Source organism: Polyodon spathula, chromosome 13, assembly GCF_017654505.1.
Source record: "Polyodon spathula isolate WHYD16114869_AA chromosome 13, ASM1765450v1, whole genome shotgun sequence".
Classification (NCBI taxonomy): domain Eukaryota; kingdom Metazoa; phylum Chordata; class Actinopteri; order Acipenseriformes; family Polyodontidae; genus Polyodon; species Polyodon spathula.
In genome coordinates this window covers 39,223,827-39,251,189 of record NC_054546.1, presented here as the reverse complement: position 1 = coordinate 39,251,189, position 27,363 = coordinate 39,223,827, and the positions used below count along the sequence as shown (strand labels likewise).

The following is a 27,363-nucleotide window of genomic DNA, read 5'->3' as shown; positions in this document are numbered from 1 at the left end:
TGTCACAAGCATTTTGCTACCACCAATGCACATTAGCGTTCTGTGATTGTGGTGAAAGAGGATTAATAGAGGATTGAAAATAGCAAGGCTAGGTATTCCCCATATGAAAGACACACACATGATGGTTATGATTAGGTTGTATAATGCATGTGGGAAGACTGCAGCCCTATACAGACTGTACTTAGAGTAGTGGAGAGAGTCCAATGAAAATCTTGAAGTGCAGCACAAAAACCAGGACCAATTAAGTGACGTTAGGCTTGGAACAGTAGGTAGGAGTCACTTCTTCATGCAGAGTGGTGAGGGTATTAAGTGAGTTACCTAGTCGTGTTGTTGATGCTGAATCTCTTGGGTCCTCTTAAGACCCAACTTGACACCGTTTTGAGAACAATCAACTTCCAAGGACTCGACACACATAGGGGCCAAATGGCGTCCCTTTGTTAGTAAACAAATAATTGCCCGATATTCTTGTAGATTTCTCAGTCTAGCACGTCCTATAGATGTCACACAAGACATTGAAAACATCAGTCACAGAAAAAACATTAATTGGTTACTGAGGACAGTCTGACTGAGGACTGCACTTTCCAGAAGCCATCTACTCCAATCTCCTTCTCAGTGGATTTCTCCCGTAGTATTTTCCTTTAGCCATGTTGGCGTGCTGCTTACAGTGACCTTTCAATTTAGAACAGAAGCAGTATATATTTCTCTGCTCAGTGAATTCAGATTGCTTTGTCAGGCACAATAAGACATGACTTTTTTTTTGTGGGGGGGGGGGGGGGGGGGGGGTTCAGCAGGCAGAGACAGCCAGTTCAGAGAGACCCAGCAAGTCATCTGTGACCACCTGGGATCCCAAATGGGAAAAACAAAGTTTCCCCCAAGTGGGCCCACTATTCTTTAGATTGTACATTTATAACTGGTTGGGCTCTGATAAAAACAAGTTGCTTAATAACGTCTCACAAACATTCAGCAGAGAAAGGTTTCTTATGGAAATGAGAAATGGAAAAGAGCACCAAAGTTTCCCCAAGTGGGCCACTATTGAAATATTTCTTTTCTTTTGCAGTATTTCATGCAAATTTCTCTCTTGTACCTCACAGAGGAAGTTTATTGTTTTAATATTGATGAAGCCTATCCCAAATCTGCACTGCTTGTAGATTTTGAATCATTTTAGTCATATAGCTATATTGCAGAGCATTTTTTTTTTTCTGTCAGCTTACACAACACTCAAATGTTATGTGATTCCTAAATGATTTCTTTTGCAGGAAATATGTGTCACAAAATGATATAACAAGCTTAGACTGTTTGAGTTACAAATTGCTTTACAGAGGTAGGAGCACGGGTCGGAGCTACTCAGAACACCGGCTGAAAGGCGTGTTTCTGTAAAATAAAGAGTGAACTTTGATGCTGCAGAGATATTTTGTCCATCTCCTTCATGTTGACTCTTATCCAATTAGCAAGTTGCTACAATATATTTTTATTTAAGTTGTTTGTCGAATAGCCTATACTATCCTGTGGTACATTGTTTAATTTCTCCATTTAGTAACTTATTTCTATATTTGTGTGGGTGGGCATGCAACTTCGGGGTGCCAATTCTACCGATGTGTGTTGAGGTTTGATTCTGCATTCCATGTACAGGTTACATTTGAGTGTAGACTCGTCCAAGGAATATTGGTATGTTCTGTAGACCTATGATAGGTGCTTGGCAGGGTATTGTTAACAGTCCATTGGCGTGTAGTATTCCAGTTCTGCGCATTCATGCCCAAAACTACAGTCTCCTGAGAACTTTGCATTCCATCTGCTTCTGTAGGCTTTCCTCCATACTCCATAATGTTAAATACAGTAAATAGGGTGCCAGTTTAAAATAATACATGATGAGAAGATATTTCCATAGGATGTCATTTATCTCTCCCAGAACTTCAAAACACTCAAGGTAAATCATATAAGAAACTGACTTAAGCAGACTAGCGTTATCGGCAAGTAAAGTACAATTGGATGCTTTCTCATAAATCTCACTTTAATTAAGCCATGAAAAGTCTACCTTTCAGTGTCAGTGCTAACACATTTTGCAATGTGCAAAAATATTTCTCAAAATTGTGTTAAAGTTGACCATTAGCCCATTTACTGTAAATTAGTCAAACCAAGGCATCAGAAACGTCATTTTCAGACACTAAAAGCCATATATCATTTTCTTTGCCTTTTTCTTCAGTCCATTTAACTTAATCAATTAACATTTGGTTCCTTACATAGTGTTTTCTATTAAAGCTATGCAAGTCATGTAGAAAATCTATTACATTGCAAAATGGCAAGCCACAGTAACAGGTGTGTTATCGATTTATACTGCAAGAAAAATAACTATTGGTTTATAAATCAACCTGACATTTTAACTTGAAAGAATGGATTTTATAATAGTTGATTTTATGCATTTTTATTGTTAGTGTAGTTTCTGTACACATATATTATACAATACAAAAATGTTTATTAAACAATGTGATGTCTAATAAAAGATGAGCAACCATCAAAACTGGATCGCAAAAATTCATGGATTCTCATTTTTGTATACAAATACATTATATAATAAAACCTTTGTTTCATTTTCTCTTATTTTAACACTGTTCAGATATCTAGAGGATGCCCTTTACTGTAGATTAGTCTTCTTCTTAATCAGCCATGGCAGCATACCTCAGATCCTAAATCATGCAAACTGTGTCAACAACAGAAAGGCTCCTCAGGTTCTTGTTTAGATTTGTAGCTCACGGTTCCATGCTGTGCTGTTATCCTGTCTGTGCAGTTTGTCTGATTAATAGGCAGTTAAGAGCTGTCAGTGAAGGAATTAGATGTGCTGTATATCTCTGCCTTTTAATGAACTGCTGAAAGGGGGGTTTAATTCTGTTATTGTTTCCTTGTGCCAGTTAATAAAAGTCTTGCAATTGTGCTAACAAGAATTGAAGACCAGATGCTAACCCAGCCTCATTCTGTGTTTTTCAGGGACCTCTTGAAAACGATGTGGTGATTCATGTGGCCCTGATTGCAGAGAGCCAGCGGTACGTGGTGAATTAACAATTTGACTGTCTGCTGGACATCCTTACATGTCTCAGTGTTGTTATGCACCTTTCATGCATGTAGTAGCCAGCAGAAGAATGCCATGCTACTGGAACCTGATGCTGCATGTTATAATATCTGTGATATGGTGCTGTTTAAATTGAATAACATATTCATCCATCAATCCATCCATAAATACATGCATGCATACATACATACTTGCAGTATATTTTATTAAAGCTGACACTGAATCACTTATGTTTTGTTTTACAGACTGCAAGTTTTCCTGAACACCTATGGTATACAGACCCAAACCCCTCAGCAGGTAGAACCCATACAAATATGGCCACAGCAGGAGCTTGTCAAGGTAATTTAGTAGGCTGTTAAAAGTGCCACCGTACTGTTTTCCACCTACCCCCTGTGCATATTATTCTATACATATTAATCAGAGAGGTACCATCCAGTGGTCTGAAGGCTCAGCTTGATGTGGTTTTTTGGGGGTGGGGGGTGGGGGGGGGGGGGACTAATTTACCTCGCTATTCCGCACATCTCCAGGTCACTTTTAGTTCATTTTGAAGCCGAATCGAATGGCTGCATGCCTGCAGCTGTCTTATATATTGTATTTATACAGCAATATGTGCAATACATGCCCTGATGTGTGTGTTTGCCGTTCTAATACAATTTCTACAGCAATCCCTTCAAATATCTCTACAGTGTGCATTGACTGCAGTTGTGTAGCCATGCCTTTAAGATAACTCCTCACATTGCCACTGTTGCTATGAAAGAGGAAACTATGGGTTATAGGGCTCCATCTAGTGCTACTGATAAAGTAAGTACAAAAAGAATGACTATTGCTCTTTTTTTAATACATTTTTGTGCAGTATAGGTAAGTGCTTGTTCAAAACAGCATCAAACCCATGCCAGCTGGGTCCTCATTTAAATATAAAAAATAACATGGCCTTATATATGCATTATATTAATATACTTTTGAATAAGCTGTCATTCTGCCTAATTAAACTTATTTTTAATAGGTATACACAATTGTAATGTTTCAAGTGGGGTGAAAGACATTTGTCCAACTAACAATTCCCACTCCCCCACCCCCCCAAGTTTTTTATTTTTTTAACTTCAAATAATTTAGGTTTTCGATGTTTTAGCTAACCTTGTTATTTCTTTAGGGGTCAATGTATTGTCTGGTTACAATGTGTGGGTGCCTTTGAGCCTGGAAGCTATTGTATCCTGAGTGGCAAGTGAAGTAACAGTATACACATCTGTGGTGTAAAACACTGTTCCGCCTACTCACTGCATTTAAATGATAATGGAACAAGCATGTTTTTTTTTTTTTTTTTTATATAACTAATAATAAATTCAACTTTTATATTGTAAAAATATTTCTATCAACCAAAGTGTATTTATATCTTCAACCGTATTATCAATACTTTAAGTCTAGATGAACCAAAGGCTTATCTTACTGTCTTTTCCCAGTCTCTCTAGCTGTATCATTACAGGTAAGTATGAACACCATGGGCGACAGCTTAAAAAGGAAACAGGACACAGACTTGTTTGTGCCCTGACAATTATTAATGATGGATAAATAAAAGGAGACTAAATGTCTCCAGTCCCCCCTGCATCACAGTTTAATACTGTAGTAATGGGGGATGTGTCTGATTTGTTAGGGGTGGGTCAGATAAACAGCCCCCTAAACTAAAAACAAAACAAAACCCTGACATTTGTTGATTTTATATATGGAAAGAAAAACAGCATTGTCATCTTTAACCGTCTTTTTGTATCTGTCAACGAAAGAATTATAAAACCTTAGAAAACGCATAAAGGCCACAGGCCTTGGACTGGTTTGGTCACGGCCCGAGATGTTACCGGCAACGAGAGAGACTCAGAGGCAAGAAAGCTGCAGTGAAGCACTATCATGCATGTTTAATAAACAAGTACAGTGAACACTAAACAAAACACGTTAACAAATAAAAAGGCACAAGGGCCAAAACAAAAGGTCTACCCAAAAACTCATGGACGTAAACAGGACAGCAACACACACCTTCACCGACACCGACATTAGCCTCTTAACACCTGTGATTCCCCTTCTATACACCTGTGGCTGGAGCCTCATTACCCATTAATCATTCAGTTATGGCCCCAGCCACATTACCACGCACACAGTATAAAGGCCAAACCTGTCACGATGACAAAAAAAGCAACCTGGAGATTCTTATAACTTGAAGGAATAACTTATATTTTTAGTTATAATATATTTTTTAAAAATAATCAATACGTGATGTTCCATATTTCTCCAGCATTTAGTAGTAGGTGAAAAGGGTCATTCATTTTGCATTGTGCATTTATGTTTTGAAGTTCAAAGAATTGATTAATAATAAGGTGCAAATATTGTTAAATTAATTATAGTTAATTCAAGTATGTTCCTGCCAAAATCATTAGTGCATTAAACGTTTTCCAGGCTTATCGTCATCTGGCAGTAAACCAGAAGCTGGGATTGTCCGGAAGACCAGAGAGGCCTGTTGGGTGTATTGGGACATCTAAGGTAAGAGCAGTTGTATTTACTGTACTGTATCTCATTAACATCTTTGCAACTTCAACTTATTCCCCACAGTTTTAAAACAACACACAGCATAAATGTAAGTTGTAATGTACAACTGTCACTTAGAAGTGCATACCTTGTCATATTGAATATTGTATAATGGTAAACTTGATATTACTAAGTATTTGACTCTGAACTCTGGTTTTGCTGTCAAGCGTACCAATAGTAACTTACTAAGAAGGTATTTTTTTGGTTCTCAGGACATTAACAGTTCCAAACTCTCTTGGATGCTAATAAAAGCAAGAATGGTCAGGGCAATGCTTTTAGATTCACACCATCCCAAAACCATTTTAAAGGACTCAATCTGAGACCAAGGGACCTTTTTCCAAGATAATCATTTGTTTTTCTTTTCAAATGTCAGGAAGAAGAGCCTGTTAAAAACAACTCTGCTGTTACTGCGTGTGTGTGTGTGTTCGTTCTCTATTACAACTCTGCTGTTACTCAGTGTGTGTGTGTGTGTGTGTGTGTGTGTGTGTGTGTGTGTGTGTGTGTGTGTGTGTGTGTGTGTGTGTGTGTGTTCGTTCTCTATTACAACTCTGCTGTTACTCAGTGTGTGTGTGTGTGTGTGTGTGTGTGTGTGTTCTCTATTACAACTCTGCTGTTACTCAGTGTGTGCGTTCTCTAGTATAACTCTTCTGTTACTCTGTGTGTGTTCTCTATCAGAATATATTTTGTTGGTTTTATTTCCTGTTATGTAAATGTATGTCTGTTTCTCTTGGAGTAATTTATCTTGCTTCGCTGACCCAGGTAACATTTTGTCTTTTCTCTCTTTTTAAAGATCTATCGAATCCTAGGAAAGACTGTGGTTTGCTATCCAATCGTCTTTGATTTAAGTGACTTCTACATGTCCCAAGATGTCATGTTGCTGATTGATGATATCAAGGTAAACTCGACAAAAAATGCACACCATTATTTCTTTATTGTCAAAAATCTGGTGATGCCTGTGCTAAAGTTATATAGACCATTAAACACTGCACTCTGAAAAAATGATCTGGCAACACAGTATACTCAAGTGAACTGGAATTCTGAGATCAAATTCCTACCTTGTCTCCTGACTGATAAATTAATCTTGCCTTTCGGATATGCCAGTACAATTTTTTTTTCTCTGCAGAATGCATTGCAGTTCATCAAGCAGTATTGGAAAATGCATGGGCGCCCTCTGTTCCTTGTGCTTATACGAGAAGACAATATAAGGTAAAGGCTGTTAGCCTGAGATGGCCTCATCTGTTAGAACTATTTTGTTGTTTTATATATATTTCCACCTATAGAATGCATTACCATCTTATATTTTAGAACAACTTTCTTTATCCTTGGTAGTTATATTATTATGTATTTTAAGTCTGACCCACTGCCAAGGAAGTAGAGCTGAGAGTATGAGCCTCCACTGTCCCACGTGCAGATGCATTACAGCTACACTTGTCCTTTATCCAGGTAAAAAAAAATGAGAGTGGCCCAATTTTAAGACAACCTTAATAAATACAACCCCTAATACAGTTCACAATAGCAAGTCGAGGAAATGATTCTAAAGCTAATGGTAGGTATGGATTACTCCCGTCATCATTGAAGGAGCAAGAACCTTCAGACCTGCCCTGCACACTAATAACAGTGATCCCGGGTAGATCACACGACTTGCTTCCCACCCAGGAATAAAGCCCTTTTAAGATTCTGCACCCAAATAACTTGTTTAGTATGTTCCCTTGAGCCATATTTTACACTTCTGGCATTTCGATGAATATTTTTAAAGGGAAATATAAGCCCTCCAGGCATGGATATTCTAATATTATGCAGTCGGGAAATAACATGTAAATTGTCTAATACAATCTAATTAGAAGTACAGCATTTCTAATAAGGCTTGCATTGGTCATTATAGGCTGAAAAGTGAAGGTTCACATAGAGATATACTCCTGTTTCTAACTGATTTGTTCTGTATAATAATTGTGTTCATATTTAAAACATTTAGGGGCAGTCGATTCAATCCAGTCTTAGACATGCTGGCTTCCTTCAAGCAAGGAAGTGTGGGGGGAGTCAAGGTTCATGTGGACAGATTGCAGGTACTTATCCTGCAAATGAAGTATAATGTAATCTATTTGTTTATCTGTTTACAGACATGATTTATGACAATGATTATTACTATTATTATTATTATCATTGTGGATTATGAATTTATAGATTTAAGGTTAGTGTACTCTTAAGCATTTTTAATTCCTACAAAATTGATTTTCATTCTTTCTCCTTGTACTGTATACGCTGTTTGAGTATAAAACAGCATTTTTTTGTATCTATTTCTTTTTTAAATACCTGTGTAAGGCCACTGCTGATCTTTCAAATTTATTATCCATTTGTATGGAAAGAATGTTTTATTTAATTTTATTTAGTGGGATAGAAAATGAGCTGACAGTACTGGACAGGGGAATAGCAGTATGAAATACAATTGCACTTTCTATTGATATTGCAATTGATCTGGCTTTTCTGTGAATCTTTCAGACTTTAATATCTGGAGCAGTGGTGGAGCAGTTAGACTTTCTACGAGTTAATGAATCAGAAGAGTAAGTCATACATGTAGAATTTACCTTTCCTGTTGACACATTCTCTCTCCATGTGTATTTAACAAAATGTTTCTGCTTTGCATCCATTTTGTAATATAACAACTTAATTCTTTGGTCTGTTGTTAGTATTCTGAAATTTGATGAATATGAAAATATAATATTGTTTAAAGATTGCGCTCACATTAATAAATAATTGTAAAGTAGGAACAGTTACCTAGTTTATTAAAGGTGAATCAACTGCCATAGTAAATATTTCATTGTTGGTCAAGACTTGTAGGCAAAATTCTCATCATATGGAGCCTGTCCTTTTGAGAAAGTGTGCTTGGTTAAGAAGTGATTTTTATGTATTTCATTTTATTCCCCAGACTTCCAGAGTTTAAGAGTTTTGAAGAGCTGAAACTACCCAAGCACTCAAAGGTAAAACGACAGACCAGCACTCCCAATGCATCTGACCTGGAGCAGCAGCCTGAGATCAATATCAGTGACTGGAAGCAAGCGCCCACGTTCGAGATCCTTCAAAAACTTGATGTAAGTCAATTGTGTGAAAGGAAATGGTTTAGATTCTGCACCTACAAATAATCCAAATTGGACTTGTAATTACACTTACTATTTTCAGCATGTACTGCAAGGTAGATGGGGGGGCACGGGGGGAAGGGGAGGGGGTGGCATGGTAAAGAGCTACCCCAGCGTGCCATTGAACAAGAGCTCATGTACAACTCATTATCAGTTACACTGAGTATCAGGAGAGCTGTCATAATCTGAGATGTATTATATTTATTTAAATCACGCGAAGGCTAAATACACAACATCATGTTTACTGCTCGTACATGGTAACGAGTGTGCGATTTCATGGAAATGGCCTTTCGAACAACATTTTGTTACCTAATATAATTACACTGCAACACCATGCCACAGGCCATTTCCATGTCATTTCACATATATTACACCAGTATATACAGTAAGAGCAGAAACCATTGATAGGTTACCCAGTTATTACCATTGTTAATGTAAAGTGCTACTTTCATTTGTAACCACCAGTGTGTTGCAAACCAGTTTCTTCTGTTTCCAGGACTGCAGTTGCCTTGCAAGCCAAGCTCTCCTTGCCAATTTACTATTGAAAAGGAAAGGCCCTGATTTCTTTACTAAAGAAGGTAAAGTTTAAACAGTAATTGCATTATAAACTGCATATACATTCAAAAAGTCAATGGTTGATTTTTCAGGCTCGGTACTAAGAACACAATAACAACCGCACAGAGATATATATTTTTTTCAAACCTTATTGGTCATATTTACAAGTACCGTAAAAAACGATGTATAAGTCGCACCGGTGTATAAGTCCTCCCCCTCCCCCTTTTTTGAGACAACAATTTCAGGAAAAAGCATATAGGTCATACCGGTATATAAGTACCTCCCCCCTTTTTAGAACCCCCTAAAAATACCTAGAAAATAGACTAACCAAGGTTTTTACAGTAGGTTAAGTACTGTGCGAAATCAATAATCATGATTTAATAAAGCATGAGTCATTCATGCATTTTAGCACTGGCTACAATCCCGAAACGTGGATACTGAGAAGCGTTTGTAATTGGTATCGGATATATTTAATTTCCATAAGCTATATTTACTCCAGATAATAACAATAGAATAATTTGAAAATAATAAAATGTGTTTTTATAAAAAGACTAGAAGATTTAAAAAATAATCCTTGACTTTGCACAAGTAAGTAAGTATAGGATTCTGGAAGGAGAATCCACCCACTAATCAACATGTCATATCCAAGCACCATAAAACCATGCTTTGTCTTTGGGCACTAGACCACGTTATGTCATTGTGTATTCGCTAGTCGGCCAGCATTGCGGATAGCTTTCAGCACCCATGGACAAAGTCTCTGGCCAAATTCAGCATCAGTCAGTTGCGGATTCTCCGTCCTGAAATAGTGTCAGTATTTTTTAAATCTCTTAGGGTGTGTTCACTGTGAACAGCAAGCACGTTGATACATTGTTTCAAACTAAATTAACCAGATCAAGTCAGTTTGAAACTGATGCAGTGTAAATGCAGCCTAAATCAGAGCTAGTGGACATATTCTATAAATTAATACAGGGAAGTTTATCATTATGTATTTCTAAACATTTTAACCTGATACATGCAATAAAACATAATTCTGTAATGGGCCACATTAACATTGCTTAAGTAATTAATTACACAGTCAAAAACTAATATGATTGCTCTCTAATAGACACCACACATCTTGCAACTATTTGTGCTTGAATCTGGCTTAAGTAGTGAAAGGACAGATCAGTCTCCGAGTGCATTTTGTTTTGGGCTCTTTTGACCCCTATAAATCACACCTATGAACTGACAACCATGTGATCAATATGATTAGGTTCCAAAACCTAGAACTAATGCACTGTGTGAGTGAGCAGAGATAATGAGTTCCCTAACCATCAAAACCTATGAACATTGTTTTGATTCTAATCTGCAAAGCACTGAAGGAACTAAATATATTTTGTATGTTTTCTGGCAGGATAGAAGATCATTATTAAAGCTGTTTTATGCTTTGGATTTTAAGAAACAAATTTGACATACAAAACAAGTGGTGTTAATTTTAATCTTTGTTAAAAATATGAATCATCCTGTTGTCCAGAATATACGAATAACACTGAAATGTGTGCAACAGTTGTATTGGGTATGCTAACTGACAATGAAACTAGGAATATGTTGGATCAAAAACATGCTGTCGGATCACCTAATTAAAAGCGAACCATTTCAAATGCCATTTTATTTGTACCATAAGTAATAAGTGAAAGAACATTCTGTATTACTATTTCTCTTGAAGGCACTGTCATGGATCTGCTGGAGAGAATTTACAGAAGAGCTGGAACCAGAAAACTTTGGTCAGCACCTTTGCATTATTTATTTCAAACCTATTTAAATTTCTTAAAATGCATGAAGTGGTCTATTTAAGTATGATAACAGTGCGGGAGGTAATGCTGAAATGACTGCATGCATAAACAGAAAGATAATATTTAATATATAATAATATTTTAATGAAAAGCTATTGTGAGGTCACTGTTAACACTGATGAAGCTGGTACAAGGTTAGCGGCACCATAATTAAAATGTAATCTTAGGGTTCTTTTTTTTTTTTTTCATCGGTTCCTATCCCATATTATATTATAAAAAATATGTCATAAATTTATGGCATAACATTTACAACTTTCTCCTTTTTTTGTTTGTTTGTCTTTGTTTGTTTGTTTGTGTAACTTTTCCCTTGTAACTACTGGGAACAAACCTCTAGGTTGGTTGTGCGTTACACTGCTGCGTTAACAAAGAAGCTTGCCTCCTCTATAGCCCCACATATTACTACTTTGGTTGTACATGGCAAGCAGGTAATGTACTGGGTTCTTGAAATGTTACTGCATGTGACTCAGAAAGCTTGTCTATTAAAGCTTCCAAATGAGTGCTTTTCAATAGGATCGCTTACTAACTAATCAGAACTTTGGTTAACCCTTTCACCACTGTCAATAAAATACATTAAGATTCAGATGTGGTTCTTTTTCAACCAAGTCCCATTTTGTCCACTCACAGAAGGTAAACAAGACCGGACAGTAGATGGATGGTGCTGCAGAGAAACAAATGCTGTTGGTAGATTTGTAGGGAGTCCTCCCCATTCATTGTTCCACATATTGCTGCCCCTTCTTTTGGACGAACCATTAATGAAACATTGTTAGCTAACCATAACAGGTGTAAATATGGATCTCCAAAACCTGTTTGTGTAATAAAAAAAAAAAAAAAAACTATTCTTGTTTTTCACAGTGCTAACAGCTGAGTGATGTTGTCAATACCTAAACACAATTGTAGCTTTTTAGCATCTGTCTGTTGCTTTTTCTATATAGGAATTCATCTATTAACTGTGACACATCATTTATCACTCTCCTGGATAATGTAATCATGAATTAGTGAACATTAAAATATCTTGCATTTCAACCTGATGTTAAAAATTAATTGCCTGAGTCTAAGAACAAGTCATTATGAGCAATTCTGTGCTGCAGCGTACAATATAATGGGGGGTCTTTATTTTTCACAGCAGACACATTCATGTATTTTAACAAGCAGACCCCGAAGATTTTACCTTTTTTTTTAACCTCAGGAAATAACACTGAGTTTCAATGAATGTATTATTGATGTTTGATGTCAACGTGTGCTATTAATTGAAACAGACAAAAGACAGATCTTTTGAAGGCCGCAGGTTTTGCATTTTATATGCTCTGTAATATATTGCAAGTACTTCCATTATGTTATCAACTCCAAATCAGCGGCAATGATGAAACTGGTTAGTCTATAATTTAAGTACTCGGATTAAGTATCTGTGAATTGACATTCATTTAAGATACATTGTATTGCCCTGTCACCCTTAAATAAAAAAGCAGGGCTTTAGAATCTGTGTGATATTGTAGTGCTATTTTAATTTTGAAGGACAGGTTTGGTAATGAAGACTTATGAGGGGCTTTCGGAAAGTAATTCACTAAGACTGAATTGTGTAGCCTGCTTTTATTTTTAGACATCTTTACTTAGTCTCCTGGTCATAATTAGACTAGACTAGAGTAGTCTTTTTCGACCAGACCAGTATATTGATTGTTGCTGAATCTGTATCAACCCGATGTATTTTAATTAACTGCAGCTATGGACGTTAAGCACCCACTTTTTTTATAAAACTCAATATACAATATAAAACATGTATTAATATCCAAAATTAACAAAAACAATAGGCTTACATAAATCCAGACTATGCATGTCTGTTAATTCAGTGAATTCAGTAACTCTATTATTTCCTTGTAGGATTACCTTGTTTTTTTATTCACCAGGTCTGTTGTACGACTAGCTGCCAGTCTGTTAGGTAAACTAGTGGACAGCCTTGCACCGTCTATTACAAATGTATTAGTGCAGGGTAAGCAGGTAAGTTAAAACATTTATAGAACTTTTATGGGAATATGAGTATTTACCTACATAAAGGTTGTATTCAGATTTATTTATTTATTTATTTTTTAATGCTCACTGATTTCTTATTTAAAAAAAAAAAGAGGAATCATAACAACAAAATGAATCAGTAATACAAAAATGAAAGGTTTCATTGTATAGAAAACGCACACTCTGCATGTTTTGTTCCTACTGATTTAACAGTCTGTTACTGCTATATGTTGCTAAATGCAGACAAATTGTAGCTGTTATTTCAATAAATAATATAGTTTCAGTTGTGTTCATACTTTCAATTCTGCATGCCTTACCTATTAACGTGTGACCTTTTCTTAATTAATATATTAATGTAGCATGACTTCCATATTTGAGTTAAACTCGACCTGTAACGTCATAAAAAAGTTATATACTTTATATTGCTCTTATCCCTGGAGAAGCTTGGAGGTTAATTGCCTCCGGGAATCTTATTGTATTTGGCCTTTCAAGACACTGAAGAAGTAGGCAGCATGTTCGAAAATAGCCTTTATGGATGGGAGCGTCTATGTCAGGGGTGTCCCATCCTGGTCCTGGAGGGCCGGTGTCCCTCCTGGTTTTTGTTCCAACTGTGACCTAAATTACTTAATTAGAACAGAATCCTAAATTACTTAATTAGAATCTTCCAGGACCAGGATTGGACACCCCTGGTCTATGTGCTTACTTTACCATCTGCAGTGAGGAGATTGATCAGATTTCTAAATAGAACTATGACTCCCATTTTATAGATTGATCCACCCGGGTTTACTATTAAGACATCCCATAGCCTGTAACTTATTTCCTAAGTCTAGAGCTCTTGCATGATTAATACCAAATACACACTACCTAAATAATGCTTGCTCAACAAGTGCTGAAGCCACACTATTGTCATTCACTTCGGTCACAATCATGTTTTCAACACGCGATGATTGTGCATTATTTAAGTAGTGTGGATATTGTATATGTAGGATCAAATCACTGGGTTAGGGGGCACTTATTTCAATCCCCTAAACTTTATTGCTGTTGTATTAATTTGCCTTGCACCTATAAAATATTGTTACCATGTTTTGAAGTACTGCATTTAGATTTAGATATGCACACTGATCAATGTTCAAGATATACTTCCTAATAACAGTCTGTTATTTATTTCATGCAATATAAAGTGATGAGTTTTTTTTTTTTTTTTTTTTTTAAAGAATTGTTAGTGGTGCACTGACCATTTCATGTAATATGTGAAAAGTCAAAACTACAGGGCAGAAGTGTTTTGTTTTGCCAGGTTACTTTGGGTGTTTTCAGTCATGAAGAGGAGGTGATTTGTAATCCTCTGTCTCCTGGAGTCATCAAGGACATTCTCTATAGCAAGTGCAACCCCTATGGTGAGCGAGAAGCGGTTGTACAGCAAGAGCTTGTCATTCACATCGGCTGGATCATTTCCAACTCCCCGGAACTATTCAGTGGCATGTTGAAAATACGAGTTGGGTATGTTTGTTTCAGGTTGCTAACGCTAACAGGATTGGAAACTAACAGATGCAGTTATCCTTTTTTAGATGCAGAAATAAAAAAAGTATTAAATTAATAAAGCTTTTTATAACTTGTACGTATCCGTTTGTTTGCATGGATAGCATTATTCTTCATATCTTATTTATTTTAGTTTCTGATCATTACACTTTACAGTATTGTCCTAAAACTATAGTGAACTACAAAACCATGAAAATGAAATCAAAGTTTCTTCCAGGAGATTGTCTTCATTTTTGCCACAAGTCGTTGTGGAAAATGTGTTATAATTACACCCTTTAAGAATGATTAATGGACCACATAAAATAAATAATACGCTGAGTGCACAAAGGTGTGTTTGAAAAGCTTGTTTGTTCTTTGCAGATGGATCATCCATGCCATGAAACATGAACTCAAAATCCGTGCAGGAGACATGCCAGCCCAGGACTTATACCAGCTGTCGCCTAGCGAAATCAAACAGCTTCTCCTGGATGTTCTCCAGCCTCAGCATCAAGGAAGGTGGGAAAACCAGCTGTCTCCATCCAGCAGACTGAATTACAAAACTGTTGCACCGAAACAATATTGGGGCTGCAGCATAATCATCATCTACTGTATCTAACTAGAGAGCAAAGCACACTGTCAGGAGTTGTTCAAGTAGATTGCATTAACTAATGTCAACAACAGTACTGGTATTAAAGCACACTTGCATCATTCCCCATGGCTCATCTTTCTTGTTATATCATGCTAATTATTCTTGTTACGTTTAATCAGAACTAAAGTAACATGCATTGTATTCCAATGCTTTTGGTAATGGGTTATACATAGGCTTGCTACTTTTTTATATTAATCAGTAAAGCTCGTTAAATGTCGAATTATGAGAAATATGAGTTTGAGTGAAAAAATGTATAAACATCGGTAAAACCATGCGCTGTTTTTTTTTCTTGCCAAAAATAATTATTTAGAAATCATCTCTAGTTTGTGTAGCTTTTATACTTACTGTGTGTCCTGTCTCCTTTCTGCTCTGAATGGCTAGGCGTCGCTGTCAATCATGTCAGCGGTCCATTAGTATTGTAGTTTCACTGTCACTGTCATTTCACCCTGTTCTGACAGATCGTGTTGGCTGAAGCAGTACTACAATGCTCTCATTCAAAAATCTGTGTTTTTTTTTAAAGCATAACAGTAGATTTTACCCATTCTTTAAGTGATTGGAAAAATAGATAAATAGGAAAAAAAACGGTAAATTTTTTCTTAAAAATTAAACAGTAGCAAGCCTAGTTATACACTATTGAAAGTGGCATTAGTTAATCAATGGGAGATATATTTCTTAACCTTGAGAAGCTTTCAGCCACTTTCATACCCTCCTGTGATTCATCATTTCTGCTGCAATTTTGTTTTTGAAGGTGCTGGTTGAACAGGCGACAAATTGATGGCTCCCTCAACCGAACTCCTCTGGGGTTCTATGACAGACTATGGCAGATTTTGGAGAGGACTCCAAATGGCATTATGGTTGCTGGCACACATCTTCCACAGGTGAGATGATTTGCTTTCCAAAAGGTATTCTGGTGGTGCTGTTCTTCAAGTGGGATGTCTGGGGGATAGTATGGATCCTGTGCATTTAAGAAAACTGACTATATCGCTTCTAAATTATAATGATAATCTAAACATTCTCCCATAGTATAATTTAAGAGCCCTCACAAATAATTCATATCACCAGATGTCAATCTAATTGCAGCTCTACTGGGTTAACTTGACTGATCTCTTCAAGCTAGAAGGTACACATTGCACATCATACATAGTGAGCATACCTTTTGTGTAAATTGTCATAACTAGTATTCTTAAGAGATATGTTTGCTGTGTTAATAAATGCTATCGTGGTAACTGATTTAAAGAGTTTAATATATTTATTAGATGAGATTAGAATTCTAATTCTAAATACAATGCTGTGCTGTTTGTTTCTTATTTGCACGCTTTTAAATAAGTGTTTACTGTCCTCTGTTGCTTTTCATTTCTTTTTGATATCCCTTCCGTGCATAATAGTATCTTAGTCTGTTTTTGTTAGTTTAAAATAGGGGTGTCCATTCACAGTCCTTAAGAGCCATTGCACTCCAGGTTTAATAAGTAAAATACTATAATGTACTTCAGAGTCATGTGGAGTTGTAATTGGTTCAATTAAACAATTTAGAACAAGGCTGAAACAAAGACCAGGAGTGGAATTGCCAACTTTGGCCACCTCTGGTTTAAAACGTCTATAAGAATGTCAGCCACAAAATGTAATTTAATCCTTTTTATTAAATGTTTTTAATAGCCTTATAGCCTTGATATTTTTACATTGTAGTATCACCACTGTACTGTAAGTGTAGCAATAGCACGCTTATCTTCTTTGCCTGTTAATATGTATGTCACAAGATTTCTTACTGCAAGATCTTCCTCTTCATTTGTTGCACTTGCATGTGAAAATTATAATTGGTAGAATAAATTTCTCTCTCTCTCTCTCTCTCTCTCTCTCTCATTTAAGCAACCCACTTTGTCAGACATGACCATGTATGAGATGAACTTTTCTCTGCTGGTGGAAGACATGCTGAAGAATATTGTTCAGCCAGAGTACAGACAAATTATTGTTGAGGTATGGCAAATAATCTGCGGTTTTACAATTCTGCTTCCTGGAACTACTGTCTGTGAATTAATTGGCTATTTGTCCCTCTTGGATCATTGCAAGCAGATTGCAAAAAGGAACATACAGCTAGACATGAATGACTAAAAGGATTTTCATTGTGACCTTTTTTGTAAATCTGTAAATGTATTCACACCATGTCGCTCAAGTTGGTCCAGATGAATATATATCTTGGAAACTAGCTATGAATGTAATATAGATTAAAGACACAAAATCACAGTTTGAGTGTCTGCAACCAAAAGACTCCCATCTTCCTAAAAGCCTTTAAAGTCATTGTCATTTTGTTCAATTTTACAGCTGTTGATGGTTGTGTCCATAGTCCTGGAAAGGAACCCTGAGTTGGAATTTCAGGACAAAGTGGATTTGGATAAACTAGTGAAGGAAGCTTTTAATGATTTCCAGAGGGACAGAAGCAAGTTTGAGGGAATGGAAAAAAAGGTGGGTACAAGCATGGCCAATTAGGGTACAGCGCTTCATGTCCTGCACATCTCCATAAATCAAAACCCCTGTATGATTAACGGCTGACACATTGCCCTTAAGTTAAACTTAACTTTTACTCTGCAGGATGAAATGACTGCTTTTTACAACACCCCTCCACTGGGCAAGAGAGGAACTTCAAGCTACTTGACCAAGTCTGTGATGATCGCTTTACTGGAGGGGGAGGTGAAGCCAAGCAACGATGACCCCTGCACAGTCAGCTAAACACGAGCCGATGAATGGTGCAAAGTGTGTGAGATAGTTTGAGTTGAATTGCAATATTGAATGTTGTATTTTGCATTGTTGCATGAATAGAACCTTTGAATATTTTCAACCACCAATGTGCAAAACTGTATTCGCAAAAGAAGTGCAACCTTAGAGCATGTGTTTAATGGTTAGAGTTTGCCAGTCTGATGCATATGCAAATACTGATTGGTGTGAGGTCACGGCTTGTTGAAGGAAAAAAACCCAGAAAAGATATCTGATTGGAAAATAATGTTAAGTAGTGTAATACCTGAACTTCGGTAGATTAGATTAAATGCAGCAAGACAGATGATTTCCAGTGCTATATGATAAATTGAACGGTTGTGCCATTTCCTGTAATTCAGAAAGATTTTACAAATCTGACACTAATATCTAAAGCAATTGTTAGTAAAGTATGCTTATTTATGTGAAACAAAACAAATGCTACAATAATTAAAGTAACAGATAAGGTGGTAGATCAAAGAAGAGCATATTTAATTTGAACAGAAATACAGTAGCTCAGAATAAAAAAAGAAGTTTGACAGCCAGTATTTATTTTTAGATATATTTTTTCTATTAACACTGAATTGATCTAAAGGATAGATTATATATTATAAGGATATATATATATATATATATATATATATATATATATATATATATATATACATTTTAAATACACAGCATGGTATCAGTAAATGCGTTCTGTTGAGAGCATGTGTTCGTTTTACTGTGTTTTGTGGATTCTGGTGTGTCTCTGTAAGCAGGGTTGCCAAATAAATCCCTTAAAAAGTCTCTTTGTTTTGATGTTGTGTAAATCTTTTTTTTTTTAATGTAAAGAAAGTTGAATGAAATGGACAATGTGTGGTAAATATATGTGTAAGTACAGCAGCCTGGATGAATCGATGTCACGTGGAAAGTTGTATTTTTACAACATTTTAGGCAATCAAAACAAATTCCATAATGTAAAAAAAAAATATACTCTATATGACAATAAAACTTATGAAACAATCTACGGGTAATCACTTTATGTGAAATTCTTTACTAGTGTGTCTGAAAATAACAGCTGTACATGTCTATGTAAAACAACCAAAAAAAGAAAACTAAAAATCAGAAGCATTTCAGAAGTGTATTTCTGTTGCTGATAAAAGTTGAAATCCTACTATAAAAAAAAATAATAATAATAATCACTATTTACTTGCTGCAGTTTTTTTTTTTTTTTTTGCTGAAGCAAAAGCTTAGTAAATGATGCCACATCACCTAGATGTGTTATAAAGCCTGCTCTTTATTACTCTGACAGCTTTCGAAGCAATAAACAAATTATGCATCTCTCAGCCTTAGCAGCGTAACCCTTATTGCACTCTAAAATACACTGCCACCTGTCATACACTGTACTTCTTGTCCCTTCGAAAAGTTTGCAGAGGATTAAATACAATATATTATTCTGCAATAGGACCAGTTTAACACAGCAGCCTCTTCTAGCTGCATACCCTGATTTATAATGTAGTATGATTTGATCAGTCTTTTGCTTGATACTGCCCCCTGCTGGCCAGATCCTTTATGAAGCCACAGAACATCAAAATGTGGAAGAATGAAAGCCCAGAATGGGGTGATTAATTGGAATGTATTGGGACTAGAATGTACAGATTCAATCCTATGAGTTGTTAACGGGAATATGTATAAAAGGGCTTCAGGTAGTTAAAAGAAAACAACTACAGAGGACCATGCAAGTTATGTAGTTCCATAAGTATGGGATTACGTTTATTGGACACAGTAATGGTTATTTTGGATAAATATATTTTTAAATAATAAAAAAACAATTCAATCTGCACAGAACACCTTGAACAATTGTATTAGCCCAGCAATAAAAATAAACAATGCATACAGTACAGCTGGAAGGATATTCATTCAGCTTCTCTGCATCCGTTAAAGCAGTACCAGAGACACACAGTGCCCTGGTGGTTTAAGATTTGTATGGAGAGTAAAGACGGATTACAGAATTGGATTTCTCTTGTACTGTGGTGGTTCTTTGAATGGCTCTTTTTTGATTGATACACATTTTTAAAAGCTTTTGGCTGCAGAAGGTCAGTCGGTGCCCTGTGACATTGTGAGACGTAGCTGGGTCTAATTACGTAGCATCATGATTTCCTGTAAAGTGGACTTTCTAATTAACTCTATTTGCATAAGGTAATGAGATATTCTCTTATTTAATAGCAACTCACAAAGGGTTATAGCCCAGAACTGAAAATATGTTACCAGTTAATAGGATCAGATTATTTTAAAATGATTAACTAAAGTTAATTGAATGCAAGTCAAAACTATATGCAGGCAAATCGTTCCTCAAAATCCTTTTCATTACTTAAATAATCCCTAATTCCTAAAATACATTATTTCATAGACTTTGGATGTAAATTTCGTGCTGCTTCCTGTACCTTTTGACTTTGTGTCACCATTTAAATTCACTGCAATGGTGACTAGAAAAGGATGCAGCTGTTTTACCTGCACCATTATATTTGAAATATTATCTTACGTTAACACAGAGGTCGCATAAAAAAAGAGGCACCAGTTATAGTGTTAATGAAGCTGATAAGAGGTAAGATAATTATCTATCTATCTATTTATTTATTTATTTTATGATGGCCTGAAAAAACAGCATGAGCATCTGTTTTAAGAGATGGGAAGCTGCTGCCTCCTAGTGGCTTTGCAGATGTTAATACTATGTACTGTACAGAAGGAAAGATAACAAGAGGTTCCAGCTTACTTTTCTATGAGTGGGTGCTCTGGGTCAAATAGTAGTTTAAGTTACATATGTGCAGTAACCGCTGCCTTTTACATGTTGCCTTGTTATAGTGTCATACTGTACTGTATATTACCATGACCCTTTCAAGAGTTGCTTTATGCCTATTGTACAGGGTGATTAGCATGGTGCATTGATGTGGTGAACTTACTTTCTTTTTTTCCTCTGTATAGTTGGCAGATTTTAATAACATCACAGTTTGTGCTTCCTTATCACATTTTTAGATAAAATCTTCAAATGTTCAGTAATAGAGCCACAGTTGTTTAACACTATACAAACAGTACATGTACCAAAATGACAACAAAACATACCGTAAGGCTCCAAAAATAACCAAAATTATAATTTACAAGTCCTGTTAACTGCTGTTTTTTTTTTTTTTTATTACATTGCCCACAAGGCTATTGTGCAAAGCACATCTGCATAACAACATCATTTATAAGCCAAAGGCAATGGATGTGCTGACTGTCAAACTCCCAAAGGGCCAGTACAATTTACATAACCCACCCTTATCTGTTATCTCTGACCACCAGAGCAACTGAAACCCAGTTGGTATGAAAACATCGCAGGCATCATAATTACTGTATTATTGTTCTTGTTTAGATTTACTTAGCATATTATTTGCTGTTTTCATTATCCCAGTACTGCAGTAAAAGTAACATTAAAGGATACTATTTTCAGTAGAGGTACACGGCTCAGTTTAAAATAATCTAAATCCGCACCTCTTATTGACTTTCAGTTTATTAATGGTGAGGCTTTTTTGGGAAACATGTCCAATAACTAATTTATTCCTGAGGGAACACAACAGCAGTGCTGTGCTTTTAAAAAGCAGATGGAAAAATGCTTGCCCCTTTAAGTAAACCGCAATATTCTTTTGACTGTAGCCCCAAGGTTCCCATCAAAATGATATTAAACTGGATTTAACTCCCCACATCAAGGATTGTTTAATGATGTTCTATGAAAAATGACTCATTGTGCACTGCATTACAAATGCATAACATTTAAATAATGCATAATGCACACATTTGGTAATGCATTCTTCTCTTCCTATTCTGCGGTAGGCTATGCTCTGGTTAAACATTTGGAAATGTCTTCAGGCAATCTGAGCAAGACAATGAATTTGAATGTCAATTTAAAAAAAAAAAAAAATTGTAAACCCTAACCACAAGATGTATGTTTGTTCTGGTTTTGAAACATGCCTTACACCCATTGACCATTGACTGGGTTTTAGTCAAATCTGGATAGGTTCTGATAACTTTTTTTCCATGTCCTCAATGAGCCACCATACACATATACATTTTTCTGCCAGCAGAAAGAACACGCTACAGCAGCGAACTTACAACTTCAACTCGGCTCACGTTTTCACAGTATTACCAGCTGCTAGAAGTGATGCAAATAACGAATCTGGTCTCTGCGCCAAAACTTCTGGTCGGTCAAATTCAACAGCCTGCAAGACAAAACGGCAAACATTTTGTTACTGCAAAACTCACATTGTCACTAAAAAATAATTAATGTTGACGCACTACATACAATAAAATCCGAAAAAATAACCATTTTTAACTGAAACCATAACGGACTATCAAACTGTATTTAATTCTTAAGGTTTAGTGAACAGGGCCCACATGTCCAGTTGAGTGTATTTATTCCTGCACCTTTCCATTTTCCATGACCAGGATCTTGTCGCTGTCCAGAACTGTGTTGATACGATGAGCGATGGTTAACATCGTGCACTCCTGGAAGGCCTCTCTGATTGTGTGCTGGATCAGGGCGTCTGTCTCAGAATCGATGGAGGCAGTGGCTTCATCTAACACAATTATCTGCAGGAAAATAGGGATTTTTTATTTATCTCCCAATAAAAAACTGACACATATTAACAATGCCCTTTACTGTGACCTTTGACATACGGTGTGTGCCATCACACTGTGTTCACGTGACTTGTGTTACAATACACTCAAGCTATTTCATTGTCCAAGTCAATGCATTTGTTGTTTCCAGGTGATATAGACCAAGCACTATGATACATGTGTTACTCACCTTGGAGTTTCTCAAAAGAGCTCTGGCCATGCATAGCAGCTGCCGTTCCCCCACTGAGAAGTTCTCCCCATTCTCAACCACCTCTGCTTCTAGCTTTCTGGGCAGGTTTGAGATCTTACATACAAAAACAGTGGGAAGGAATTCAGAAAGACAGTTTAAAACAATAGAATGACATTATGCAAAGCTGCTCATGTAGCACCATTTCATTTTAAATACATGTTTTTAATTCACTTTAAGGGACCAGACAATAAATAGCAGCACATAAAACTCTGTGAGAACACACACCATAAAACCATCATTCTATGAATACAACATCCAAAACGTTATGAATTTTGGACAAATATCTGTCAAGAAATTTATATATATATATATATATATATATATATATATATATATATATATATATATATATATATATATATATATATAAAATATTCTGTATACTTGCTATTATGTATGAAATGGTATGTTTTGGATTAGCTTGTATACAAGGGGTGCACATTATGGACAGGATAGATACAATCTTAACGTTCACATTAAATTCTCAAAATGGCTGCAGAGATATCAATGTATTTGTCCTTCTAAAAATCATACTGCTCTATCAGGCTTCAATATACATCAGAAAAAAACAACAGCAACAGTTTGTAATAAGATCTGTTTGCATACCGTATCTTTTATACATGTTCTTTCCAGCGCTTGCCAGATGTCATCTTCACTGCATTTGTCAAAAGGATCCAGATTATACCTGTATTTAAAAAAAAACAAAAAAACAAAGTGGTATGGTAATGAGGACACCAAACACTGTACTATTATTATCGCAAGATCATTAGCTCTCAAAAGCCTGTAATTATGTAAGGGTTTTCTGACTTACTTATATAGTGAATAAAATATAATAATATCACAGGGGTAGTTGTACTTCCTACAAATGAAAATGTGGACAGGCAGAAATTAAAAGTTCCATATACACTCATTTATCACCAGATTCTTATACTCTCAATAACTGTGTATCCCTAATACATTGCAGAATGTTTTAATTCTAAAATAATGATGTATTAAAATGCATTAGAGTTACAGAGGAAAAGCAGTTATTACCTTACTGTGCCGACAAACAAAACAGGATCCTGGGGGATTACTGAGAGTTTACTACGTAAATCTTGCAATCCAATGCTGCTGATGTCTAGATCATCAACGTGGATGGTTCCACTGAATGGCTCAACTAGCCGGAACAAAGCTACTGCCAGGGAAGACTTTCCTAAGATACAGGGAAAATGGCAAGCCATATTAAACCCTTTGTTTAAAATTCTATTGTCACCCACAAATAAAAGCTTCTGAAAAGTATGTTTGGAAGCATTGGAAATATAATGTAAACAGAAACTTGAATATTATCTGTGTAATACATGCCTATTGTTTTTGGAAAAGATACAGTTGGGAAAAAAAATCCTTACCTGATCCTGTCCTTCCTACAATTCCAACTTTTTCTTTTGCAGCGATTCGGATGTGTAACCCATTCAGAACTATTGGGGTATTTTCTCTGTATTTCATCTGGTAGTCATTAAAGGTAATGACACCATGGTTTGGCCACCCTTGAGGAATTTGTGCATCCTTAATCTTCATAGGAGCCTCGGAAACACATCCCTACACAAGAGACAGCACTGATATCATTTCAAGCAGATTGCCTTCTTGCTACAGTGCAACAAGATTCTGTATAAAACTGTCAATATTACCTCTACAAGTGTGTATTACATCTGCAATTTACTGTACTGATAATCTACACCTGTGCTAGTTAATTTTTTGTACCCAACGTTTTTTTTTTTTTTTAAATTCCCAAAGTGTTTGGCCTTTTGTCTAAGGACCTAATTAGAATTTGTGGGAACTTCAACAGTATTTACTTAGAAGTCATATGTGCAAATGTGTTATTTAGCTAAAGAAACTGGGAGCTCTTTTTATAGAGCAAATCTTATAATTATACTGTGTGTGTGTGTGTGTGTGTGTGTGTATAATCTATTTCTATCTTATCTTTCTTACCAATATGTATTCCAGTATTCTTTCGGCAGAAGTGAATTTTGCTTCCAATTCTGTTCCAAGTCTCACGCAAAACTGTAGTATTCCAGTTAACTACAAACAAAGACAGGGATTGGGATAAGAACAAAAAACTGTCATTTATTTGTTTTGAAATGTTTCATATTTTTTGAATATTTAGACAATGCAATTGTGAAAGTATTACAATTATTTTACAAACATTTTCATTTAAAATACAATATTATTGAAGACAGAGAGTAAATTAAAAAAAAAACAGGGCAGGTTTTGGTTTTTATTATATTATTATTATTATTATTATTATTATTAGTGCTTCTCACAGCTATTACCTGGATTGTGTAGGAGAGAGCCAGCCCTTTAAATGAAGGACTGATCGAATCAGGGCCCAAAACAGCAAACAAAGCCACCAGCAGAGAGACGACTGATGTAAGGAAATCCAGTCGAAAAGAAAGCCATCTTAACCCGCAGTGAAACAGCATATAATGACTGGAATTAACGTCGCCTAACTGCTTAAATCTAAAAAAGGTACAATAATGAAACAGAAAGGTTGACCACAGTCCAATGTATGTTTATGTATTCTCTCAGTTTGGACTACAGAAAAACTGAATGTGCACTAGAATAGTGTTAAACATGTGCTGTCTTAGTAGCTTCAAGAACTGTTGTATTTAATATAGTTAAAAGAACACACTTGATACTATCTGGGAATTCTCAGAACTGCAAAAGCTGGAAAGTGAAACACAAATTAATTAGTTTCTCTTGGAGACCAAGTCATTATTAACAGGGTCAAAGAGACACAATCCTTACTGTTCAATATGTTCTGCTTGCTTATTGTATGCATGGATTGTGCTCAGTCCTTGGACAGTGGCAGTGGTATAAGAGAACCAGGGAGACCGGCTAATATTCTCCATCCTCTTCAGTTCTCGAATACTTCTCTGGAAGATACTGAAATATAGAACAACTTAAGTATAAATAAACCTTCTAGACCATTCTAATACTTTCAGAGATGCCATGTATCTACAAAGCATTCAGAAAAAAACACACTTTTTTAAACACAAAAAAAATTGCCATCAGCAACTTCCAGTGTGCAAAAAGACAACATTGGTTGATGAAATGTGGTAGTGAAGATTCAAGATTAGGGATCTCATTAAGTTAGATACGTTATATAAACTTTACTTTCTACAATATGCACCTAAAAATGTGTTTCAAAACGCTGTTGTGAAAAAACACATGGCAAGTGGTCTCTGGGAAAAATTAAAAACACCATTGAATAAGGTTGGGAAACACTGTTCTAGACCATTCCGATTTTTACTGTAGGGTTCTAAAACTTTCAGTCTCCCAGAATAAGCAATGTTAGTTGACACGATTTTCTGGTCTTTATGTATCAGTGAGGGAAAAGCAAGCAGTATATACTTCCACTTTGTGTCAATTTAATACCAACTAACAGACATTTGATTTATTAGATAAAGTCTGGATAAGACCTTCTACATACTATTAATCTCTTCTTGAATCATTTGCACTCAGATATCTAAACATTCACTGGGGTTTGTTCTAAGTATGCAAACATGACTCACAATAGGAGGATCCAGATGATAACGGCCAGGATACAGACTGCAATAAGAAGTTCTACAAACACTACTGAAATGATAGCAATGGTGAACACAACCAGCAAGGAGAACTGAAAGAAATTCTCTGCGGTAAACGGCAAGCCGACGTCAATCTCATCCATGTCCTTGGAGAAGCGGTTAATTATCCTGCCAGTCGGGGTTGTGTCAAAGAAACTCATTGGACTGCGGAGGATCTAAGAGTAGGAACATAAAAGAAGTATATATAGAGAGATGACACAGTATATTCATGAGCTCAGTAATGTAATAGACTTTCAGCCACAAGCAATTTCTTTAATTGAAAAAACATAGCTTCAGAACAGAACGCAATGGCAGAGATCTCAGCGGTTAAAACAAAAAAAAAGAAAAAGCCCATGCTTGTTGTATAAATATATTAATTGAATGCCTTGAGTATACATTTTACTACATAAACCCGATTTTGGTGATGACTGCACAGAGCCAAGAACAATTCATCTTTTTTATGGCCACCAAACTGGTCTAAAACATACAGGTAATGAAATCTACATAACAATGGCACCTTTACTGAAGCAAACACAAACTGCAATTGCTGCTGGGTTGCCAGGTTCTTATATGGTTCATTATTCTTTTCTAGTGCAGTCTGGGCGATGCAGTCTACTCTGACCTTTAAGACTGTATTTTTTGTTCTAAACCGTTTTCCCTCCCTCATTGAACTTTATGGTAAAATTGGATACATTATTAACTCTTACCCCATGAAACATTCTGTCATGCAGGTTTGAAGAAGCTCTCAGTGTGACCTTTGTAAATGCATATCCTCTGATGACACTCAGTAAAATCATAACCACCATGATCATTCCATACACC

At 36.0% G+C, this 27,363-nt stretch overlaps 2 protein-coding genes across 6 annotated transcripts in view; one reads left to right on the top strand and one right to left on the bottom strand.

The window, feature by feature from the left end:
• LOC121325656 (phosphorylase b kinase regulatory subunit beta-like) overlaps positions 1–18,648 on the top strand; it is a 52,290-nt gene extending 33,642 nt beyond the window's left edge. For 2 of the 4 annotated variants that reach the window (XM_041268498.1, XM_041268496.1), the window contains exons 15-31: positions 2,980–3,035; positions 3,307–3,400; positions 5,501–5,584; positions 6,420–6,524; positions 6,753–6,835; positions 7,602–7,692; positions 8,126–8,187; positions 8,553–8,715; positions 9,257–9,338; positions 11,021–11,078; positions 13,049–13,139; positions 14,446–14,648; positions 15,048–15,182; positions 16,064–16,193; positions 17,179–17,286; positions 17,632–17,772; positions 17,899–18,648. In XM_041268498.1, the coding sequence (XP_041124432.1) occupies positions 2,980–3,035; positions 3,307–3,400; positions 5,501–5,584; positions 6,420–6,524; positions 6,753–6,835; positions 7,602–7,692; positions 8,126–8,187; positions 8,553–8,715; positions 9,257–9,338; positions 11,021–11,078; positions 13,049–13,139; positions 14,446–14,648; positions 15,048–15,182; positions 16,064–16,193; positions 17,179–17,286; positions 17,632–17,772; positions 17,899–18,036 (1,824 nt within the window). In that variant the 3' untranslated portion in view covers positions 18,037–18,648. Of the gene's footprint in view, positions 1–2,979; positions 3,036–3,306; positions 3,401–5,500; positions 5,585–6,419; positions 6,525–6,752; positions 6,836–7,601; positions 7,693–8,125; positions 8,188–8,552; positions 8,716–9,256; positions 9,339–11,020; positions 11,079–11,481; positions 11,573–13,048; positions 13,140–14,445; positions 14,649–15,047; positions 15,183–16,063; positions 16,194–17,178; positions 17,287–17,631; positions 17,773–17,898 lie in introns of all 4 variants that reach the window. The other 2 variants (XM_041268497.1, XM_041268499.1) reach the window with 1 other exon arrangement.
• Positions 18,649–18,691: 43 nt separating this feature from the next.
• LOC121325655 (ATP-binding cassette sub-family C member 12-like) overlaps positions 18,692–27,363 on the bottom strand; it is a 21,867-nt gene continuing 13,195 nt past the window's right edge. For both annotated transcript variants that reach the window (XM_041268494.1, XM_041268495.1), the window contains exons 21-31: positions 27,249–27,363; positions 26,491–26,717; positions 25,724–25,861; positions 25,249–25,435; positions 24,908–24,997; positions 24,328–24,517; positions 23,975–24,134; positions 23,549–23,627; positions 22,883–22,996; positions 22,501–22,665; positions 18,692–22,295 (exon numbers count right to left, since the gene is read on the bottom strand). The exon at positions 27,249–27,363 is cut by the window's right edge and continues 92 nt beyond it. In XM_041268494.1, coding sequence (XP_041124428.1) covers positions 22,203–22,295; positions 22,501–22,665; positions 22,883–22,996; positions 23,549–23,627; positions 23,975–24,134; positions 24,328–24,517; positions 24,908–24,997; positions 25,249–25,435; positions 25,724–25,861; positions 26,491–26,717; positions 27,249–27,363 — 1,558 coding nt within the window. In that variant the 3' untranslated portion in view covers positions 18,692–22,202. The remainder of the gene's footprint in view (positions 22,296–22,500; positions 22,666–22,882; positions 22,997–23,548; positions 23,628–23,974; positions 24,135–24,327; positions 24,518–24,907; positions 24,998–25,248; positions 25,436–25,723; positions 25,862–26,490; positions 26,718–27,248) is intronic.